The sequence below is a fragment of the Eubalaena glacialis genome, chromosome 17 (assembly GCF_028564815.1).
Source record: "Eubalaena glacialis isolate mEubGla1 chromosome 17, mEubGla1.1.hap2.+ XY, whole genome shotgun sequence".
NCBI lineage: Eukaryota > Metazoa > Chordata > Mammalia > Artiodactyla > Balaenidae > Eubalaena > Eubalaena glacialis.
This window is the reverse complement of record NC_083732.1, coordinates 81,904,528-81,925,768: the sequence shown is the minus strand read 5'-3', so window position 1 is coordinate 81,925,768 and position 21,241 is coordinate 81,904,528. Positions and strand designations below refer to the sequence as shown.

Below are 21,241 nucleotides of genomic sequence, written 5' to 3'. Positions count from 1 at the left end.
AATAGCCATCTGCTGGGCATTTCAACAGGTGTTTCATGTATGTTACCTTATTTTGCCCTCAAAACTACTGTGATGTAGGTATTGATCTTCCCATTTTACAGATGAGGAAACAGGGCCAGAGTCCAGTTAAGTAACATACTCGAGAGTAACACAATTCGTAAGTGGAGGAGCTGGGATTTTGAGCCTTGTCTCTTTGCAGACAAAGCTACCCTCCGTGCGTTACCCTCCACTTTCCTACTCTCAAGCCAAGCAGAGGGACGTTCTGGCTCCCTCGTCCTTTTTTTCCCCTCACTGCTTTGATTATATAAGCCTGCATTTAGATGTTTAGCTGTCAAGACTCAAGCAAAATCTTTAAGCGGAATGCTGAGTGAGTGTAAACTTAGCAGCTGTAGAGTTTCCCAAGATGAGTGGAAATTACTGAACCATGGGGCAAAGAGAGTGAGAAGTCCATTGTAGGGTTGCTGTTGGTGGTGTTTATTTTGCTTTTCAGCTCTTAATTTCCATGAAAGTGGAGAATCTGAGATTACATGTTTCCCCTTTTTCCTTTAAGCGTGTGTATGCCTATGAGGAGGAAGAAGGGCCGTGGCGGGGGGCGGGTGGTCAGAGGGGCCATTTATTAAGTTGTTTTGAACTGGAATGTCTCTGCTAAAAACCTGTTACACCATCTTCAGCTTCCTTGTATTTTAGATTTTTTAAGCACTTTGGGGGATAAAAAAAAGGAAATCGGATTGTCTTATGTTAAATTAAAATCCTGTCTGTCTAATAGTGTGCAGTATATTCTCTGGAAATATTGCATTTTGACAGCATAAGCGATTACAAAAAAAATCAATAATTGGAGAACATTTGAAGAATCTTCTAAGCTCTTGCATGAGAAGCAATTAGTATGGATTGATTTACTGTTATTTATTGTGATGAGATAATTGCCTCAACATAAGGCATTTTGGAACTTGTGGTACTCCATGGTTTTAAAACATTTATTCTTTTAAATTGTTTAATTTGTCTCGGGCCTTATTTTACAACAAAGGTGACTTTGTGCTTGGTGAAATATATGAAGACCTGGCTTTTTTCTCTCTGGATCCTTGGCCCCAAGCTTGGATTTGTCCCTGTTGTGGCCACCTCAGGAATGAAGTTCCCACCTTGTGCTCTCAGGCTTATAATCCTGAAGAGACAGGGCCAAAAAAAAAAAAAAATTACAAAACTCTTCTCTTCTGCACAGATGGTACAGGGCAGCTTTGACTGAAGGCTTGGGTTGTAGACCACAGGGTGACCAGTGGGACAAGGAGACGGGGTGCTACTCTCATTCACTCTGACAGCATTGCTTTGAAAACTTTGGCACAAACCTGTTTAAGGGCTGACCCTGAGGAACGTGAGTCCGTGGATGCCCACTTGCCCCCGGCCCTCCTTGGGATGCAGGTCCTTTCCTTTCTGGTGTGTGTCTCTTTGCTTCTGCCCCTGTGTCCCTTTTCTCCTTGTCTGTCCCCTGTGACTGTGTATCCTTAGGCTCTTTGTGTGTATGTCAGGTTGGGGCTTAGTTTACCCGTCCCCCCACTTGGTTCTACGTGAGCGTCATTCACATCTACCTCTGAGCCCAGGCTAGAGAAGGAGGTGAGGGAGCCAGGATTCCAGACGCAGATGCTCTTTAGGAATTTCCCGTATCGGCATCACCGTGTGTCTTATAATTTACAATCTTCGTCCTTTTTCCTATGAATATGCATGTTTTTCTTTTTGAGTGGCTCACTTCCCAGCCCAGGGGTACAGATCCAGTCTCTTGGCGGTTGACCTGGCCCAGTGTGTTTTTCTCTTGCTACAGGGTGAGGGGCCTGCATGTGGCTCTGCTGAAAGGGCTCTCGGAGCAGCTGTGGGGATGCACTCTGTAAATCTGTGAAACATGTCAGTCTCCCAGCCCATGTCATCATCCAGAACATTCTCAAAGGGCCACTAGCTTTGCTGGATGACCCTGTGCGGGTAATGGGACTTGGCAGTTCACAGATCCAACGCGATGACATTTCTCTGAGTGGAAAAGAAGTTTCTCATGGCGCCTTTACCACTGAGTAGGGAGATTTTGAAGCCAGCGGCCAATCAGTCGGGGTTTTTGTTTTGCATGGTTTGTTCTGCGAGTCTCTGGTACCCACTGTTCTCTGTTGGCTACAGTGGGCGACTCAGCAGAAGTGTAAGGCATGTGGCTTAGGGGGACATGGTCTACCTGGGGGATGGAGGATGGCATAAGGCGGGATTTTCCAGAGTGTGTTCCTTAGAACACTGGTTCTGTGGGATGTTTCAGGCATTGTGTGGAGGGGCGCAGCGTGCAGTGATTCGCAAACTAATCTCACCACAGAACCCCTTCCTCCCTTTTCTTCCCCCCAGTGTTCCCTCCCAGCACTTAGGTTTTGTGAAACAACTTCGGAAACGCTGGTTATCGGAGAATCAAAGAGTAGAAAAAAATAGTATATCGAGCCCCACATATATCTGCCCTGCAACGGCCTCTGCTTGCCCCCAGAGTTAAAGCCCACACCCTGCAGACCACAGGTGGCTGCCCAGCCTGGCCCCGCCTCCACACCGCGCATCTGCAGCAGACACAGTGCATCCTCGCTTGGCCTCACCCCTGCCCTTCCCTCTTCTCGTTGCCCTTCTCCCAGAAAGCCACGGGAGTCTCTCTCCTTTTTCTGGTCTTGGTTCAAATGCTTTATTTTTTCCGTGCTGTCTGACGACATCTGGCAGATTGTGTAGTTCCTTGTTTATGATGCTGGAATGTGCATTCTGTGGGAGCACTTTTAGCTTTTGTTCTAGTCTCAGCAGGGAGGCAACACTTAATAAATACCTGTTGAGTGAACAAATGAGTAAATGAATAGATTCCGTAGAACTTCAGTGACATAGGCTGATCCTGGAAGTCATCTAGGTGGAGGTGGGCCTCTGGGCTCCTTGGAAGGCTTGTAGCCGCCAGGGCACGGGGTTCAGCGGCTCTTCGTCACTGGGCCCTGCTTGCTCTTCTCTCTGCTCTGAGTTTGCTGTGTGGCCTTGTGCTCTCGGCACTTCCGTCCCTCATAGCAGCGAGGGGCAGTGAGGTTAAAGTGAGAAAAAGCACGTGTAATCAAGCGTGGTCCCAAGGTCATGGGGTTCTCTAGATTCACCCAGTGCTGTTGACCTCCTGCTGAAAGTCAGGCACTGCACAAGGTGGAGGCTCAGTGCGGCCCCCCAGGAGCTGTTCTCTTAGCAAAGAGCAGATTTAGTATCTGGAACTGTATTGTTTTCTTAGGTCAGGCATAGTGAGCCTTGCTTCATTATTGTGTTATGTTCAACATATATCTCAGAGGAGATTCCTGTCAAAGGGAATGTGGGTAATCTTTTTCTGGTGTGTTCCTTGAAAATCTGTGGAAATGTAGACATGATGGACTTCAGTATGGCAGTGCTGTTAACTGTCTAACCTGCAGTTTTAGAGGTAGTGGTGGGTAGCAGGCAACCCCGTGGGCTGTCCAGATGGGGGGCTGTGCAGAGCCAGGTCCCCAAGGGGGAAATAGGGAGACCAGGGGAAGAAAAGTGAGTAGTTTGTGTACCAGAACTTTATGTGCTGGAAGTACTACTATGAAAACAGTACTATCTTGTTGATCCTGTTAATTGGAAACACAAAGTCATTTGCAAAGCTGAAAATATACCATAATAGGGAGAGCTGCAGAAATCATCCATCTAATCCTTCCATGGGGGAGATTGTTGCTGAAGCGGGGCTTGTTGGCGGGGGGCCTTGCAGTCAGTACACCAGCGGCCAAGGGGCGTGGCACGTGGGCTTTGGGGCCCAGACAGACTTTGGCTCACACCCAGCTTGCCTGGTGACTGTATGACCTTCAGCAAGCCACTTACCCTCCCAGGGCCTCTGCATCCTCACCTGGGAAGTGGGAATTGAGGTTTCTTCCCAAGGTGGTCATGAGGCCTGCGGTAGGGACTCAGGGTTCGCGGTCATTGTCACCAGTGCACTCTGGCTCCCCTCCTTGATCTGGCCTTCCCCCAGTGCTCCACATGTAAGCGTGGACATCCTCGAATCCCACATGCAAGTATGCAGGCCAGAAGGAATACCCTCCCCTCCCCTTCCCTTCCTCTCTTTCTTTCTTTCTTTTTTTTTTTTAATAAGGCAGTTTGCCCTGAGTTTCTACGTCTAAACTGTCAATGATAATAATCTGATAGCGTCTCCACACAGGCTGCCCTATTTACGTTACCGCTACTCCTTGTGCTAAAATGAGGAAACGTGCCCGGAGTTGTACAGCTGTGAAGCGCTAGATCCCCACTTGAGCCCAGGTCTCTTTGCCCCCCTGAAACCCCTGCCACTCAAAGTTTGTGCGAAATATTCTGGACCACAGAGCTCTCCATGGCCAATGGTGGGGAAGCATCTGTTCTGATTGTTTCTTTCCAGAAATAAAATCCAGGTAAGACAGTTAGAAGAAGCTGTCACACTTCATCCTGTCCTTTCCAGGCTCTCATGAGATGAAACTGCCTCGTAAGTCTCAGACATAACTAAATTAAGTCTCTGAGGGAGGGGAGCCCTGCATTAACAGTGCTCGAGAACCCCAGGTCTTGCCCTCCCCCCGGCCCAGCTGCACGCTTCTCAGGGTGACTTGGTGCTGGCTTGCATTTGAGGGAATTGATGGCCACCTCAGACATTTATGAAAAAAAATTCCATCTTCCTGTCGGGTTTTCTCAGCTGCAGAAGCGTGGCTGTAAATCTTATAGGTGTTCTACAGCCCAGGCACCAGGGAAGCGCTTGCATAATCCAGGACCGTCTCTCTCCACCGTGTAACTTGATTTAAGTTTGGCGATGCCAGTGTTATAGTTAATATTTCCTCCAGGCCTGTGACCAGGTCTCTCTTTAGAGAGACACCCCGACTGCAGTCTTCTTTTTGGACATTTTGGGTTATGAAGGGCGGATATGCTAGAACCCCGTTCTAGTATCAATGTGATTTTTGTCACACCGATGAAAGAAAATAAGGGTAAAGATCGCTTTACATGTCAGCGTATAAGTGCCTTTGCTATTGTTGTTATTAACATTACTAATGGCTGCCACTCATTGGGTGCTGTGTCATTCAAGGCATTTGATCTAAGTTACCTGTAATCCTCAGAAACCTTGTGAAGAGAGTTTTGTGGTGTTTTTTTGGTCACATATTTACCTATTTAATCAACCATTTCTTTTTCTACTTCTCTTGTTATGAAATAGAAGGTACCTCCAGAATATTGCATATACACGAGTATGTGGTGTGATGAATGAGTATGACATGAACACTCATGTCCCACTGCCCAGAAATGGACCACTGCCAGTCCTCAGAGCCCTTTCATGGGGCCTTCCTGAGCCCACCCCCTTCCTCTAGCCAGAGGTGACCTTTATCCTGACTTCGCTGAGAATTACTTTCTGGTTTCCTTTGTAGGTCTACCATCCATTTATACGTCCCTACACAAACTAATTTAGCATTGCACGTTTTTGAACTTTATATTATCTATATATCTATATATGAGCATATATCTCTATATATGGATTCATATATGGAATTTATTATATTCTTTTTTCTCAACTTGGCTTCTTTACTGAACGTTATGTCGGTGAGACTGCATGTCTCCCTCCTTCGTCCGTCCTTTGTGGCATCGCACTCCCCAGTGGGACGTGGCACGCGCTGTGCAGCCCCTGTGGGAGTGTTCATCTGCTCAGCTCATCCATTTAGCCGTAGGTGGACAGTGGGGCTGTTTCTGTTGTGTTGCCGTTACGAGCTCTGCTGCTGTGCACTGTCTGTGTGCGTGTCCTGGTGTGCTCGTCTACGAGATTCTCCGGGGTGAACACACCTGGAGAGGACTTGCAGGCCGTGGGCACCTCTTCAGCTTTACGAGGCGATCCCCAACCGTTTTCCACAGTGGTTGCACCAGGTTATGCCAGCAGTAGAGGTGCACGGCCTGGAGCCTCTGTTGCTCCATGTCCCAGGGTGAACGTTCAGGGTGGCCAACCTGCTGGGCCTGCACTGGCCTCTCTGTGTGGCTTTATTTTCATTTTCATGGTGGTTAATGGAATTGAGCCCCTTTTCGTATGTTTTTCGGCCATTTGTATTTATTTCTTGTTCCTTTTTTTAAATAAATGTATTTATTTATTTTATTTATCTTTGGCTTCGTTGCTGCGCGTGGGCTTTCTCTAGTTGCGGCGAGCGGGGGGCTACTCTTCATTGCGGTGTGCGGGCTTCTCATTGCGGTGGCTTCTCATTGTGGAGCACGGGCTCTAGGCGTGCAGGCTTCAGTAGTTGTGGCACATGGGCTCAGTAGTTGTGGCTCGCGGGCTCTAGAGCGCAGGCTCAGTAGTTGTGGTGCACGGGCTTAGTTGCTCCGCGGCATGTGGGGTCTTCCCGGACCAGAGCTCGAACCCGTGTCCCCTGCGTTGGCAGGCGGGTTCTTAACCACTGCGCCACCAGGGAAGCCTTCTCGTTCCTTTTTTTAAAAAAAATATTGTTCAAATATTTTCTCATTTTTTCTATTGAGTGGTTTTGCTTTCTTATTTGTTTTCAGGAATTCTTTATATATCGGGGGTGTGGGTCATTTTTTTTGGTTACATGTTGTGAATGCAGTCTCTCGTGCTGTGGCTTTTTTTTCCCCACACCCTATGTAATGTCTTTTACAGTTGTTAAATTTAATGTCGTTTGAAGAAACGTCCTATCCAGAGTTTTAGTTTTAGTTGCTGCTGGGAGGCTTACAGGAGTCAGTAACAGAAGGAGGAAGGTGGTTTGTCCTTTCTGCTTTAGCCACATGGGTGTAGTAGGGAGCCCACCTGTGCGGGGCCGGCCTGGCTGCCAAGGGAGCACAGGTGAGCCTCGCTGGGACAGACTCTGCTCTCCGGGTGCTGTAGCCTGGGGCGAGTCGGCCGGGGTGGGGGAGGGGTGTGTGGCTGGACCTCCAGAGAACAGTTACGCCACAGCAGGACTCATGCCGCCAGGTTTTCCTAGGTGCTGGGGGACACGTGGGAAGGAAAAGTCACATCTTCCCAGGAGTTAGGGAAGGTTTCAGAGGTGAAGGTGCAGAGAGTAGCCTGTGAGCTAAGACTTTTGCAGAATGAATGGTAGCTTGTCTGGTGAACGTTTCCAGACAAAGCATAGACATGTTTCGTGACTTGGGGATAAAGAAAAAGTTGAACTCATCCAGTTGGGCTGAAATCCGTGAAGCACAATAGTGTTGTTTTCTTTCAAAGCAAAGAGGCGCATTGTTTTAAGTGGGGGGAGGGTGGGTATATTCGCTGGTATAATCCCGTGATTCATGCTTTGGGGATCCAGGACTGGAGGCTTTGCTTCGAGTGAATGGGTGAGTGCTGAATCCAACTGGATCAGCCTGCTCCTTCGGATGATGGGCTGATCTCCACTGTCATGACATGTTTCACTGCGACAGCTACATCCCCTTCGTGCCTTGGCTCGTGCAGTATTAGAATCAATCGGTTCTCTCTCGAGGTCATTGAGAAAAAGAGAGATGGAGCCTGACGCAAGGAACTCAAGTAGAAGGGGGCGCCACATCAGAGAGCAGGGCTGAATGCCTCGTACGGCAGTCTGGGGGCCCGCCGAGGGACAGGGCCAGCTCACCTGGGCCCCAGAAGTTGTCCTGGAGGTTAGCCAGGTAGAGGAGGGCAGGCAGGGGTGTTGCTAAGAAAAAGGAGCAGCCTGACAGTGTGAGTAGAAGCAGAGGAGAGATGTGGAGGAGCCCCTGGGCGGTACCTGGCCCGGAGCCTGACTCACCTTGTGAGAGAGGCGTGGCAGGTGAGGCCATCTGGGGCTCTGTACACGCGTCAACACCAAGGTCTCCCTCTGGTGCAGAGCTGCCATGTTCTAATAGCCTGGCTTCCACCAAGCAGCGTCTAAATTGTCTCGTACCAACCAGCCCACTTAATTTAGGTTGTAACAATCATATAATCTTTTCCAGCATTTTGGATCCAAATTCACCTGAATACCAATTAGACTTGTGGTTTATCTCCTTCTTTATCTCTGTCTCTCCACTGACCCGGTTGTTAATCTAAGGCTACGAAATCATGACTCGTGGCTGTAGGTTTTACCCACAGGTCATCCGGAACCTTCTCCCTTACCATTATGCTTCCCCATCCTCTTCAGAGAGCATCAGGCCCATCACAGAGGGAGAGGCTCACATGCTGATCTCTGAGCCTGTGGATGTAGTTACAGGACCGTGATGCCGCACGTGGTTCCACACAGTGGCCCGCAGGGTCCTGCCAGGTGAGAGCCTTCCTGCTTGCTGTGGACGGAAGCCAGCAGGGCGCCCTCTCCTTCTGCCAGAAAGCCATCCTGTGCTCTGTGATTGGTTACCGATGTCACGACCTTGGACGTCGCCTCCTCACCAGCTTCTCATCTGTTTTAAACATTCCTCTGAGTCCGTCTCTTGACGCCCGTGGGAGATTGCATTAGCCTCTCTCATGTAGTTCGATGTCTTCTCATCAGGTTTGTCAGAGCCCGATTTCACATGTGAGATAGGACTTCCTGTCCTCTGCTGTTTTCTTTCTTTCTGTTTGAAGAACCAGAACAGCAAATCCTCCAATTCTGACAAAGTGTATTTTACTTGCTTTCTTGACATAAGTCTGAGAACTTAGAGTTCCAGCCTCCACAAGTTCAATTGTACTTTTTCTTTCAACTCAAATGGATGGTTGTCAGTGTACCTTTTGAGGAGGATCCTTTGATGCGCCTTTTGAAAAAGGCATATCGTTTGCATTGTTGAAACATCGTTGACACCTGACCTCAAATCCAGCTTCTGCCCCTGCCTTCTCCCTGTGACCTGGCCTTTGTTCTTAGCATGTTCCTGAAACCAGCTCTTTTCAGTCAGGCCACAAGCCCACCTCCCTGATGGCCAGTCCCAGTGGACACTTGTTAGGCCTTATCAGATGTCTTAGTGCACTTGACTCTGTCAGCCCCTCCCTCCATGAAGGACATTCGTCTCCAGACACCCCTGATTCTTCTGCCTGCTGCCGTTCTTTCTTGTCCTTCCTCACGAGCTCCTCTCTTGCTGTTCCTGTGTTCCCGGGTGCTGTTCTAAGGCCACTTGTCTTATCACTTTGTACACTCACTGACAATGGGTGCGTTCTGTCCTAGGGCACTTTCTGGTTGCCCGTGCTCAGATCTGTACCTCTAGCCCAGAACTGTCCTCTGAGCTTTAGACTCCGAACACCTTATATCTTCAAATGCTTTCTGGACCTGCCCTCCTGGATGTCCAGGGCTCTGCGTTCTCCCTCTTTCTCTCAGTATCTGTAGAACTTCCTCCACGGCTGCCCGGATACCTTCCTCCTGTGTCATCCGCGCTGGAAACTTGGGAGTCATCCTGAGGCTCTCCGTCTCTGTCTTCTCGCACTGCATCTCCATCTTCAGGTCGGCTGATCTTTCCTCCTCCATCTCTCTTAAACTCTCTCTTCCTTTCCCATTTTTTTTGTTCCACTCTCTCATTTTAGGCCTCTAGATCTCTTGTCTACACCACTGCAGCAACTGGACAGTTGATTCCCTGCCTTCAGTCTTGTTCCTTTCAAATCCACCCTCTGTTAATTTCCAGAGTGAACATTGTGAAGTTGGCATGTCACCCTCTGCTCGATACCCACCGGAAACCCCATCTCCCAAAAACCCCATTTCCTGATTCGGTGCACGTCCCACTGCGACCTGGCTGTGTCTGCCCTCTTCTTGGCTTCCACCTATCCCTGCCTCGTCCCTGCCCCCCAGGAACGGCCAGCATTCCTCCCAGCTCACCATGGCGGTCCTCATTTGTAGAAGTTGATGGTGAGATGTGGGCTGCCTTATGTCTAGAAAATCCAAGCAAACCAAACCATGCCCCTCCCAGGGAAGATAGATGTTCAGGAAATGACAAACGGGAAGTCAAATCATCTCTTCGTTGCTGGCTGGTCTGGGGCGCCAAATCCAGTGCAGACCAAGTGGTCAGGCTGGGAGACTGTGAAACTTTGGGCAAATTCCTTAACCCTTTTACATGTCAGTTTCTTATCTGTAAAATGGAGATAACAATTGTACCTACCACGTGAGGAGGCTGTGAGATTTCCAGGAACTAATCCATGCAAAACTTAGAACTATCTGGCATATGATAGCTATCAGTGAAGGTGAGCTAAAATAGTTATGATGTTAGGTCACATTACTTAACAAATCTAGTGCAACACTGCGTTGTAGGCATGACAACGGGTTTCTGCCTTGTTTTTGATCCACTTTCTTTTTGGATGTTTTGTCTTACATGCACTACAGGACTATATAGCCTGCATATATTTTCCTCATAACTCTTGGCTGGATTCTGGCCTGAAAGCTCTCGATAAATAACTTCCCTTTGAGGTGTAGCGTCCTTTGCTATCTGCAAGTAATCAGACTTAGGAAACAAGTTTTGTGATTTAGTTTGCCTAGATAGCATTTAATCTTTGCAGTTGATATCTTAAGTTCCCACACTCTTGTGTATTCAGGGGATCACGAATCTCTCTCATTCGTTACTATGTCCCCAGGGTGAGAGAACAATGTCTGACTCATAGCAGGAGGTCAGTAAATATGTGCTCCATAAGCGAAATCCCAAGATGTGCACTGTAAATAATGCAGTGAGACTCTATGCCTGGCATTGGGTGCAGGGGCGTCACCCACACTTTTCTTTGCCTATGTCTCCTGCTCCACAGCGACGGCCCCAGCAGAACTCCCTGCTGAAGTGTGGCAATGCCCCACAAGTTCAAACTTGTTCGGCGTGAAAGGCCAAGATGCGGCTCAGCTACACCATTTAAAGTGAGAGAGTCCTAAGAAGAAGTTAGGTGGTGATTGATTTTGTGTGAAAGTTGATGGCGGCTTCAAGGGAGTAGAAGAGAATGAGAAGGTTTATCCTTCTAAACCCCTGGAGCCATTCAGCAGTGCAAGGGGCCAGGGGTCTGACCTCCCTGCCTCTAACAAAGGCTGAGATCACAGACTGTCAGAGGCTGCAGAAGGCTGTTTTGTCATGGAGGGAGGCTTGGTCAAAGTCAGTCTTTGAAAGTGTCCCTTTCAACTTTAAGAATTGAAGATTTTCATAGAAATCAGTAGGTCAGAAACTGATTTCTCACTTGGGCTCACCTCTACATTTTTTGGCCTATCTGCTCACGTTTTGGCCATTCTTCTTTTCATGAGCAATTCTACCAAGGAGCAGGCGTGGGGAATTAAAGGAGTCGAAACTCTCATGAGGCAGTTTATCCGCTTTGCTAGAAGAAGAATGGAATTGGCTCTCAAGCCTGAAGTTAGGTTTGTAGGACCATTTCTCATTTTAATTGCCTCTTCCTGCCTCTGTGCTCACTGACTACCCAGCACCGGCAGGGAAGCGTTTTTGGTGGTTCTTTTTGATTTCTATGCAAGTGCTAATATTTGCAAAATAATTTCATAGAACTTGCTTATATGGAGATGAAAGCAATTCAGAAGGTTTTAGCTTTTATTTTAACTTTGCAGATCATCATATATTGGCATTTTAGGTCTCTTATTCTCTGCTCAGTAGATAGGTGAGAAGCCTGGCTAATTTTTGCCTTTGTTCCAGGTCCTTTTGTTTAATAAGCCCTCATAGGCCAAACCACGGGTTTCTTCTCCATGAAGGACGGAAAGTGGCACGTGCAGTGTAACACAAAGCATCTGGTGACCACGGTGTGGCCTTGATGGAGGGTGGGGTCCCTGGGGAAGGGTTCAGAGCAGGTTGGCTCACCAGAGAACCCCCCCCCAAGTCTTGCTGTCTGAGAACTGCTCTCCTGGGGGGGGGGGGGGGGGGGGGGGGGGGGGGGGGGGGGGGGGGGGGGGGGGGGGGGGGAGGGGGGGTGGGGTGGGGGGGGGGGGGGGGGGGGGGGGGGGGGTGTCTTGCTGTCTGAGAACTGCTCTCCTGGGAGGCACAGCATTTCCCTTACAGGCCAGGTCAGCACTTTCTCTGTGCTGGAGTGACAGATGAGAGGGGCGGGGGGAGGGCTCTGGACACGTGTCTGAGGAAGCCTGGGTAGTTGGTTGGGTGGTAAGAGAGAAGGAAAAGTCTAGGGTGACGCCCAGGTTTCTGTCTTTGCATGAATAGCTGATTCTGCAGAAAGATCGTGAGTCTGAAATTGTGTGTGTTTATTTTGAGGTGCTTCCAGAGCATCCCTGTAGAGATACCTGGAAGACAGTTGAAAATTCCTATCTGTGGTTTGGGAGCCATCACAACTGTATATATATGGATATATCAGCATGTAAAAGCGATCATTGGAACCACAGCGGAAGAACAAAACAGACCCCAGGGCAGAACCTTGGAGAAAGTCAGCATTTCACCTCAGGCCTGGGAAGCAGATCTAGTAAAATAACCCGAGAAAGTTCAGAGCGAGAAAGAGAACCTGGTGGTATAGTGATGTCACCACGTTACGCATCATGGTGGGAGGTGGCAGCCAGTGGAAGGAGGTGGGGAAGGAGGGGGGCGAGGTCTGCAGAGGGAGCCCGGGCTGTACCCGCAGGAGCGGTTTGCCTGGGAGATCTGGGGGGCCTGAGAGAGGGAGGGGATGGTATGGAGGCGGCAGGCAGGACTGTGCTTCGAGAGGGTGGGGTGGGAGGTGGCCTACAAGCAAGGAGTAGAGTGATTTAAACAGGGCCCAGGTAGATGGCTTTTCTTTTCATTTTCTTCCCTTCCTCCATCTCTTTCTTTCTCTCAATGGGGAGACTTCAGCACATCTGTAGGCTTGAATAACCATGGAAAGAGGGGCTGATTGGAGTGTCAAAGAGAGGACTTTTCCCGTAGTCGGTGCATCCCGCTTCAGAGATGCACGGTTCTGGTTTAGCTCTTCCAGGTGACAGTGGAGGAATATTGATGACTTGGACAGTTGAGAAGGCGAGGTGGATCTGAGGTCTCACCAGACACAGTGGTGCATCAGCTCCCACAGACATAGTAAGGGCCGTGTAAAATTGCTAAAACAGTAAATGTAAAATTGTAAAAACAGTCAATGCTTTCTGTGGCATCTTAGATACCAGTTCATGTTGGATCATTTAATTCTCACAGCAGCCTTTCCAGGTAGTGGTATCATCCCCTTTGAATTGATAAGAGGCTCAAAGCTTAGAGGAGTTTCACTACTTGTCTGAAGTTCCATGGCCAGGCTGTGCTGGGGGTCAGTTGAACCTGCCGCATCTGAATCCCCTGCTGTCCTGTGGGCCGCTCTGTGCTCTTCCGTTCCCGCTGGGCCAGGAAGCTGCTTGTGTCACCAGACAGGCCCTGAATGCAGAGCTGGGATTTCCATAGCCCTGGGCTGTACAGCTGTGTAGCACATGGCTCAGAGGGACACTTGATATTGTCCTGACCAGGAGTAAGGGCCTGGAAAGGACAGGGATCTGGTGTACATCCCTCGCCTGGCCAGTGCATGGGTCTCACTGGGCCACCCAAGAGACCTGAGCAGGCACCTCTTCCCCTCACCGCTCTCTGCATCCCCCGAAGCAGTTGCAAGTTGGCAGATACGACCGCACAAACAACCCGTGGGTGCCCTGATCCTAAAAGAGCCTTGTCTTGCCCAGGTGGGGGGGTTGGCAATAGATTTTATCAGGCAGATTTCCCTAAGGGGGGACAGTGACGTATATACGTGGTGCTTGCAGGTAAATGCTGTGGAGGAGACCATTTAGTGAAAGAAGCAGATGCATCAGGGAATTAATGGTAAGGGGAGATGCTTGAATGGCATTCACTTAAAAAAGAAAAGAAAACTGATAGATTCCTGGGTTGCTTTTTGTTATTTTCTTCTTAAACAAGAACTGTAAATCTGGGGTGGACAGCAAAGAAAAGAAATCAGAGCAGCCTCCTTTAGCAGAGGCCCCTCCTACCCTGGGGACGCCTGCCAGGTGACTTGGATGGTCCCTGCAGAGGCAGGACTCAGCTGCCCCAGGTTGGCGTCTTTTCCTGGCGCATTTCCCAGCGGGCGGCTGGCCCCTCCCAAGCCTTCCAGGAAGCGGACACTCACAGGTGGGAGAGTCGTGGAGGAGGACTGGGGGGGAGCTGGGCCTCCTCCTTCTCGCGGGGGCTCGATGGCACGGGGGCTGGCCTGGCCCTAACCCTCCTCCTTGTCCCTGCAGCCTTTCCGCTGTGCCCACTGCCACTACTCGTGCAACATCTCGGGCTCCCTGAAGCGGCACTACAACAGGAAACACCCCAACGAGGAGTACACCAACGTGGGCACCGGGGAGCTGGCGGCCGACGCGCTCATCCAGCAAGGTAGGCGAGCGGGGCGGCTCCTGTCCTGCCCGGCCGGGCCCCACGGGCCCCACGGGGCGGCGCTGTGGGCTCCTGCAGCGCGGTCCTGATTCCTGAACGGTCCTCGTCATAACTGCCGTCCTCCTCCTCCTCGCTGTTTATGTCATGTTACTTATGCCAGGATTGTATTACAGCGACCTTAATGGAACTCTTAAATGAACAAAGTGATAATTAACCCACAAATTTTACCACCCTTCCCATAATGTTCATTTGTCAGTACAGTCGTCCCTCGGGTACCTGCGGGGGATCAGCTCCAGGACCCTCACGGATACCGCACTCCGCAGATGCTCTATCCCTTGTGTAAAATGGCAGAGAACAGTCAGCATTTGTATCTGCAGCCCCACGTTGGTTGCGAAACCCGGGGATGCGAAGGACTGACTGTATTGCCTTCTGTCCTTGGTCCATGCACACATTTTGCACAAATGAAAGTTCATGGCTTACTTAACAATGATTAACGTGCACATTTTGTTTTCCTTTGGTACACTGTCTTCCTACTTTAACCTCTGAGGGCTTTTGGCGATACAGCATCAAGTATTATTTAACTATGCTCCTGTTGTTGAACACGGTAGGGTTTCCAGATTTTTCTTTTATTGCAGTTGTAAATAATGCTATACTGATCACATTTATAGGTGGGATTCTTTAGATTATCCAAAAATATTTATTGAGTGCTCAGATTACTTATGCATCTTGAAAAGGAAAAACTATTTAGAGCATTTAAACTAAAGAGAATGGATGAAAACCTCTAATATCATTGAAAAGTTTGGGGGGGGTTTGCTTCTTTTTTAAATAAATAATCACATTCCCACTTGAGAGAGTTTAGCTCACGTGCTGTTGCCACACAGAGAAATGCTGTTGTATTTATATCTGCGCTTCGGTAATTCAGCTGAAAAATGATTGCAGCGTGCCATGCGTCAGTTGCTACTCTTTCTGAATCCTGTGACTCTCTGAAGCTGAAGACCATTTTAGAAATCTGCCCCCGTAAACAGAGCTGTGGGATTGTAAACTCGGCTGCAGCTGGGGCCGCTCCTAGTTTTCCGATGCAGCGTGAAGCTCCACTTGCTGTAATCGCCACGAAAGGCGTCTTAATGTAAAACAAATGAATTGACTGTACCCTTCAGCACTTTCGGTGACAGGGCTGATGTACGGAAATGGATGAGCATCAGAAAAAACTCGGGATAATTTTAAGCCATCCACCTGGGGTAACGGGAGCGTGGGCCTGGCATTGGTGTGAATGGCAGTTTCACGGAGCTGGAGGGCAGGAAGGTGCGGTGCCATTGGGGCAAGTTACCCTCCTCTCTACCTGAGGCCCTGCACCTCAGGTGGAGTTCACAGCAGCCATCCCTTGTGATCGCGGGGAGAATGAAACGAGAACATCTGAGTGTCTGGCACTCAATACATTTTCATTCCTTTCTTTTTTTTTTTTTTAATTTATTTTTAAATTTATTTTTATTTTATTTTATTATTTATTTATTTATTTTTATTTTATTTTTATTTTTATTTTTTTAATTTTTAAAAAAAATCTCATCACTAATTTTGTACCTCTCAGGACCATACTATTTTTTTTTTATTATTATTTAATTATTTATTTATTTTTGGCTGTGTTGGGTCTTTGTTTCTGTGCAAGGGCTTTCTCTAGTTGTGGCGAGCGGGGGCCACTCTTCATCGCGGTGCGCGGGCCTCTCACTATCGCGGCCTCTCTTGTTGCGGGGCACAGGCTCCAGACGCGCAGGCTCAGTAGTTGTGGCTCACGGGCCTAGTTGCTCCGCGGCATGTGGGATCTTCCCAGACCAGGGCTCGAACCCGTGTCCCCTGCATTGGCAGGCAGATTCTCAACCACTGTGCCACCAGGGAAGCCCTTTTCTTTTGTTTTTATGGGGTTTTTTTTTTTTTCCGAAAATATGCCAGTCCTTCTAGAGCTGGTGCATCATTTTTGATGACTCCCCTGTTTAGGAATCACAGGAGAGGATGCATCGCCTTAGAGTCACAGTAAATAATTGGAGTAGCAGGCTAGCGATTCGTTTTAACATCCTTCACACTCCTGGGTTGGATTGGCAGGAAATAGATGTTTACTGTGGCAGTTGGGACAGGCGTGGGGATCTGACTGATGACACTGTCATAGCTCTGTGCTTCCAAACTTTCATCATTGCCTTGCAGAAAATGTGCTGAGGTCAAGTTGCTTCATGCCCCAAGTTTTCGCTTAACTTTCCAAGACTCTCTATAATCAATTGGCATTCCCTGACAGGGTCTGGGTTTTATTTCTAATCTTTGCAGGGCTATTTTTGACCTTTGTGTGTGTGTGTGTGTGTGTTTATTTATTTTTCCTATGCCCCCCTTTAAGAGACATATCGTGGAAGGAAACAACTAAATGTCTCTTGGCTCATAGGAGACCTTGTGCCATTGAGTGTTGGCGGGAGAACGGTCTCTGAAAGCAGAGAGCTGGTTGACTGTGCGTGCAGCTCAGAGATCTCAAGAGCACACAGCTCTCGCTGTGGAGAGTGAAGGAGACAGAGAAAGTGGAACTGGATAAAATGACTGTGTTTGGAAATGACGAGGTGTTTGGTACCACTGGAGTTTTTCATTTCCTTTTGATTAATTTCATGTAATTCTCCCTACCCCCACTTGGTTTTATTTTCGGCTTCAGATCACTCCTGAAAAGATATCTTTGTGGGACTTGATAATTTCTTGTTTTGAGATAGAGGAATATGTGTTAAAATGATGACGTAATAAAAAAACCACAAATAAAAGGTAGTTTTATCAAAATGATGCCAGTCTCCTGAAACCAATGCAGGGACTCCTTGTCCATCAGCTGTGTTTAAACGGTGTCACGCTGTGACGCAGGCAGAGCCATCAGTTGCTGGGAGAGATTCTACTGCCCCCGTGCTCAGCGGTGTGGGGAGGGCGTCCGTGCAGAGCACTGCAGGAGAGGCGGGAAGAAGGCCCAATAGGCTGCGGTTTCTGATCCATGTAGGTTTCTGAGGAAAGGCACATGGTGTTTTCCACGGAGTCTGGGTCACTTTCAGCGAGCTCTGGAATCGGGGCTGCTGGGGCATCCACTCGTCATGTTCTGTGAGTGTTTAGCAGCTGGCTCTCCCGGGGCGGGGAGAAGGGAACCTGATTCGTAGCATTTGCCAATTTCTGTGCCGTGAATATTTCCGCCAGGGCCAATTTTAAGCTTCCAGTGTGAGGTCACTGAGCTGGAAAGAGATGGTTCCAGCGGCCCCAGCACACCTCTGGTCTTGGGGGCACAGGTGCCGCTTCCAGCCACATGCCAGCTGAGCCCCGTCAGGAGGCACCAGTTCCCTCGGGCTCCAGTGCTTTTTGGCAATTAGACTTGTACTGAATGCTATGTAAGTGTTTTATTCCCTGCTTGTGTTTTATGTACTTCTGATATTTTGAAAGCAGATCAGACAATCTCTTGTTTATTCTTCTCAGCCCATCACTTGTTCATTAATATGGATTAGAGGCGTTTTCCCACAAAATACACATTTTTCACGTTGTATCACTTCAGTGGGCCTGCCCCTTTCCTCCTTTTAGAATGCCCCTGATGAAGCTAGCTCAGGAGCTGGTTCACTAAATCACAGGTTGTGAGAGGCATCCGATGCTTTGATGCTAAGTGTCACAAACTCTCAGCTCATTCCTGGAGCTCACGGTGGGCTATTGATGGGGCTTAGCGGGCTGGTCCTTTTCCGGTGACCTCAAGGCCCTCCTTCAAGTCGCCCCAGGCTGTTGGCACGAGCGGAGGGTTGGGAGCACAGACCCTGGAGGCGGGTCTGTGATCACTGTGGCCCCTGGACCAGTTACTTACCTTCTCTGAGCATCAGGTTGCAAAGATTAGATCTTATTCTTGAAGATTCCAGACCATGCCTGACGTGTAACAAGTGCCTGATAAATGGTTCAAATTCCCTATCATGTTTATTCCCAAAGTCCTTCTTCATGGTGTGTCTTGAGCTCCTCCTGTGTCCCACACTGTGCAAGGCACTGGGATGTGGTAGCGTTTTTGCCATTCCTGCCTGGGCTGGAGACAAAGGCTGGGCAGCTCCTCCGTGTTCTGGTCCTCTAGCAGAAAGTACACGTTCCTTTTAACAGGCCCCATGTTGCTCATAGGAGGAAAATTATCTGCTTCTCCTGGGCGGTGTGCCTTAACTCAGGCTCCCCATTTTAGGGGATCATTGAGGAAGGGTAGGTAATTAAGATAAGAAAAGATGTGAGGAAGAGGACCAGGAGAAGGCTTAGTTTTGTGGCATCTGCTAAAATCTTTGCATTATTTTGAACAATTGTATTAGAAAAGTGTAAATATGTGTACGTCTGTACCTTAGATGTACATTCACACCAGATTCAGGGAAAATAGTATAGAAGAAAATCCAGAAAATCCAGAAACTATCAGTTAACCCAAAGTCCTTTATTTGACTTGTGGACATTTTTATTTTAAAATTGTTTTTATTAGGGCCTAGATCCCATACATTATTGGCAGGTGCTTCCAGTGCTGTAATGCTACACCGTGTTGTTGGTTGTTGTTTTATATGTTATCTTCTCTCTCACGAAGCCCTGTGGGGTTGACGTCATCATTTCCATTTTAAAATGAGGAAACGTAGGGAGGGAAAAGGACCGGTCCCAGCCACAAAGTGAGCCGGTGGTCAAGCCAGACCGGGGTCCTGATTCAGAGTCTGGCTTCTCACCACGGATAGGCTGGATCTCAGATCCCAAGATTTTGAGGAGTATGTGAGGGGACCAGGAGAGATGGGGGAGACCTTGCTTAAGCTCCGTTTACCAATTCCTCACTGGGGTTTGGAACGTCAGCCTGGCTTATAGTCAAATGCACTTTGTTTTTCCTCTGCAGTATTTCCCAAGTCCGATTTTGTATTTCACTTGTTAATAAAATCAAATTACTCTGTATCCACTTTCCTTTGATAATTAAGCTGCTTTTGGTCCAGTTACCCTTGAGTGCCTGTATTAGTTTCTTATCGCTGCTGTAATAAATGACCACAAACTTGGTGGTGGTTTAAAGCGACACGGATTTACTATCTTACCATTCTGAAGGTCAGGAGTCCAAGATGGGTCTCACAGGCTGAAGTTAAGTTTGCTAACAAATCTGCATTCCTTCTGGAGTCTCTAGGGGAGGATCTGTTTTCTTGCCTTTTCCAGCTTCTAGACACTGCCCACATTCCTTGGCTCGTGCCCCTTCCTCCAAAGCCAGCAGTCTTTCTCAGGTTACCTCACTGGGATCTGCTCTCCCACTCCCTTCTTAGAAGGACCCTTGTGATTACATTAGGCCCATCCAGATAGTCCAGAATAATCCCCCATCTCAAGATCCTTACGTGACTCCTACCTTTGAGATCTCTTTTGCCATGGGAAGTGCATAGTCACATGTTCCAGGGATTAGGATGTGAATATCTTTGGGGGGCCCATTTTTCTGCTGACCTCGCTGCCTTTTATAAGGATATAAGCTTTAGCATTTTTACCTTGGTAGAAGAGAAAACCAAGACCCGAGAATTTAAGGAAGTGGTTCTGAGTCACGTGAGCAAGTGCCCAATTCAGGTCTTGTGACTGCCCAGCCCAGTGTCCCATGCCATACTGGGAGTTATATTATTGAAGATGAAATTGAATCTTCAGTAATGTCAGCCACTGCAAAGGAGTGCAAATAGTTTAATGCTCAAAATTCCTCCAGAATATACTGCATTCCAAAAAGAATAAAGGGTTCCATGATGGAATTTTAAAATTGCTCCTGAAATTCTATCCTTTGGCCTGGTTTGTCTTTCCTCCGGAGGAATTTGCGACTTGGGCGGTGGGGGGATGTTTAGGGTTTTATGGTGCGCACTTAATATCAATGCTGCAAGGAAATTCACCAAGCCTCCCCGTGACCTTTACTGAGTGTGGCCTAAGCATTTAATGAATTGAAATGGAAATTAATTTTTCTCAGCTTTAATGTCAATTAACTGGCATAGTTACACCTTCGGTCTAGATTACATATTTCCATTTGTTGTTCTTTAATTAAAGCCACCATGGCAAAGGTGGAAGTTTTAATTAATGTGGAGGCACTCTCATATTAATTTTAATTGAAACATAATATAAGGATGTTTTTTTCCTTACATTAGTTTCTGTTAAAGAATAGCCCAGAAGGAACCTTCAGTTTCATTTTAAAGCCAAAATTTAACCTTAGGTAGTTTGCGTGTGTTCATTGCCTGGTATTAAGTCTTTATAGAAGCAATGTCAGCTTAACCCAAAGAAAAGGTAGTGGTTCTCATACCTTGGAGGGTTTTAAAAGATGATTGTAGGAAAATATTTCATTTTAGATGATTAATAAGCGATAACAAAGAAGGTTAAAAAGTAAGTTTAATTATCCTCTGGGCAAGAAAGAACAAGCCCATTTGATTTTGCCTAAAAAAAGAGTGCAGTGTGTTTGAGTTTCAGAAAACAAGCGTCTGTTTGAGCTGCCTTTTCTGTAGAATGTTCTGGAAGTTCAGAATTGGTGTCTGTTGCCAGTCTGCGCTGACTCTGGCCCCTGTCTCTGTTGGACCCGCTGTGCTCTCCTGTGCCCTCCCAGCGTGGGAGGCCGAAAGTTTGAGGGGCTGTGCTGTCGGCCACCTGGGTTGGCTTCCGTTCCTTCTCATGACTTTCTGGGGAATCGCCCACCCCCTCAGGTGATAGACAGGAAACCCCGGTTACAGAACTCCTGAGTGCTCTCTAAGAGTCACTGACATGGAATTGATTCAGGAGAGCTAGCACATCCCAACTGCATCTAGGAGGTGCTTAAATTATGTGATGTGTACCATGAGATTTGTCTAGTTCTTATATAATTTGTTAGGACACCTTGTCATGAGGACAGAATTCCTCTCCCTCCCTCCTTAGTGCCCCAGTGAGCAAGAAATAAATACTAATGCTGGGAGGGCACAGGGAAGCACAGCAGGTCCAGCAGAGACAGGGGACCGGGTCAGCAGACAGACCGACAACAGCAGGTGTCCTGAGAAGAGAAGGAGCTTGGGGAAGGCAAAAGACAGAGAAAGGCGAGGATGGGGAGGAAGGG

The 21,241-nt window shown here is 48.1% G+C and overlaps 1 protein-coding gene across 19 annotated transcripts in view; it reads left to right on the top strand.

Annotated features, from left to right (window-relative positions):
• The window catches only part of ZFAT (zinc finger and AT-hook domain containing), a 452,145-nt gene that overhangs the window by 205,765 nt on the left and 225,139 nt on the right, over positions 1-21,241 (top strand). For all 19 annotated transcript variants that reach the window (XR_009697705.1, XM_061172112.1, XM_061172111.1 and 16 more), the window contains one exon: positions 14,043-14,181. Coding sequence is in view for 18 of the 19 variants with exons in the window: in XM_061172112.1 (XP_061028095.1) it covers positions 14,043-14,181 (139 nt within the window). In the remaining variant the exon portion in view is untranslated. The remainder of the gene's footprint in view (positions 1-14,042; positions 14,182-21,241) is intronic.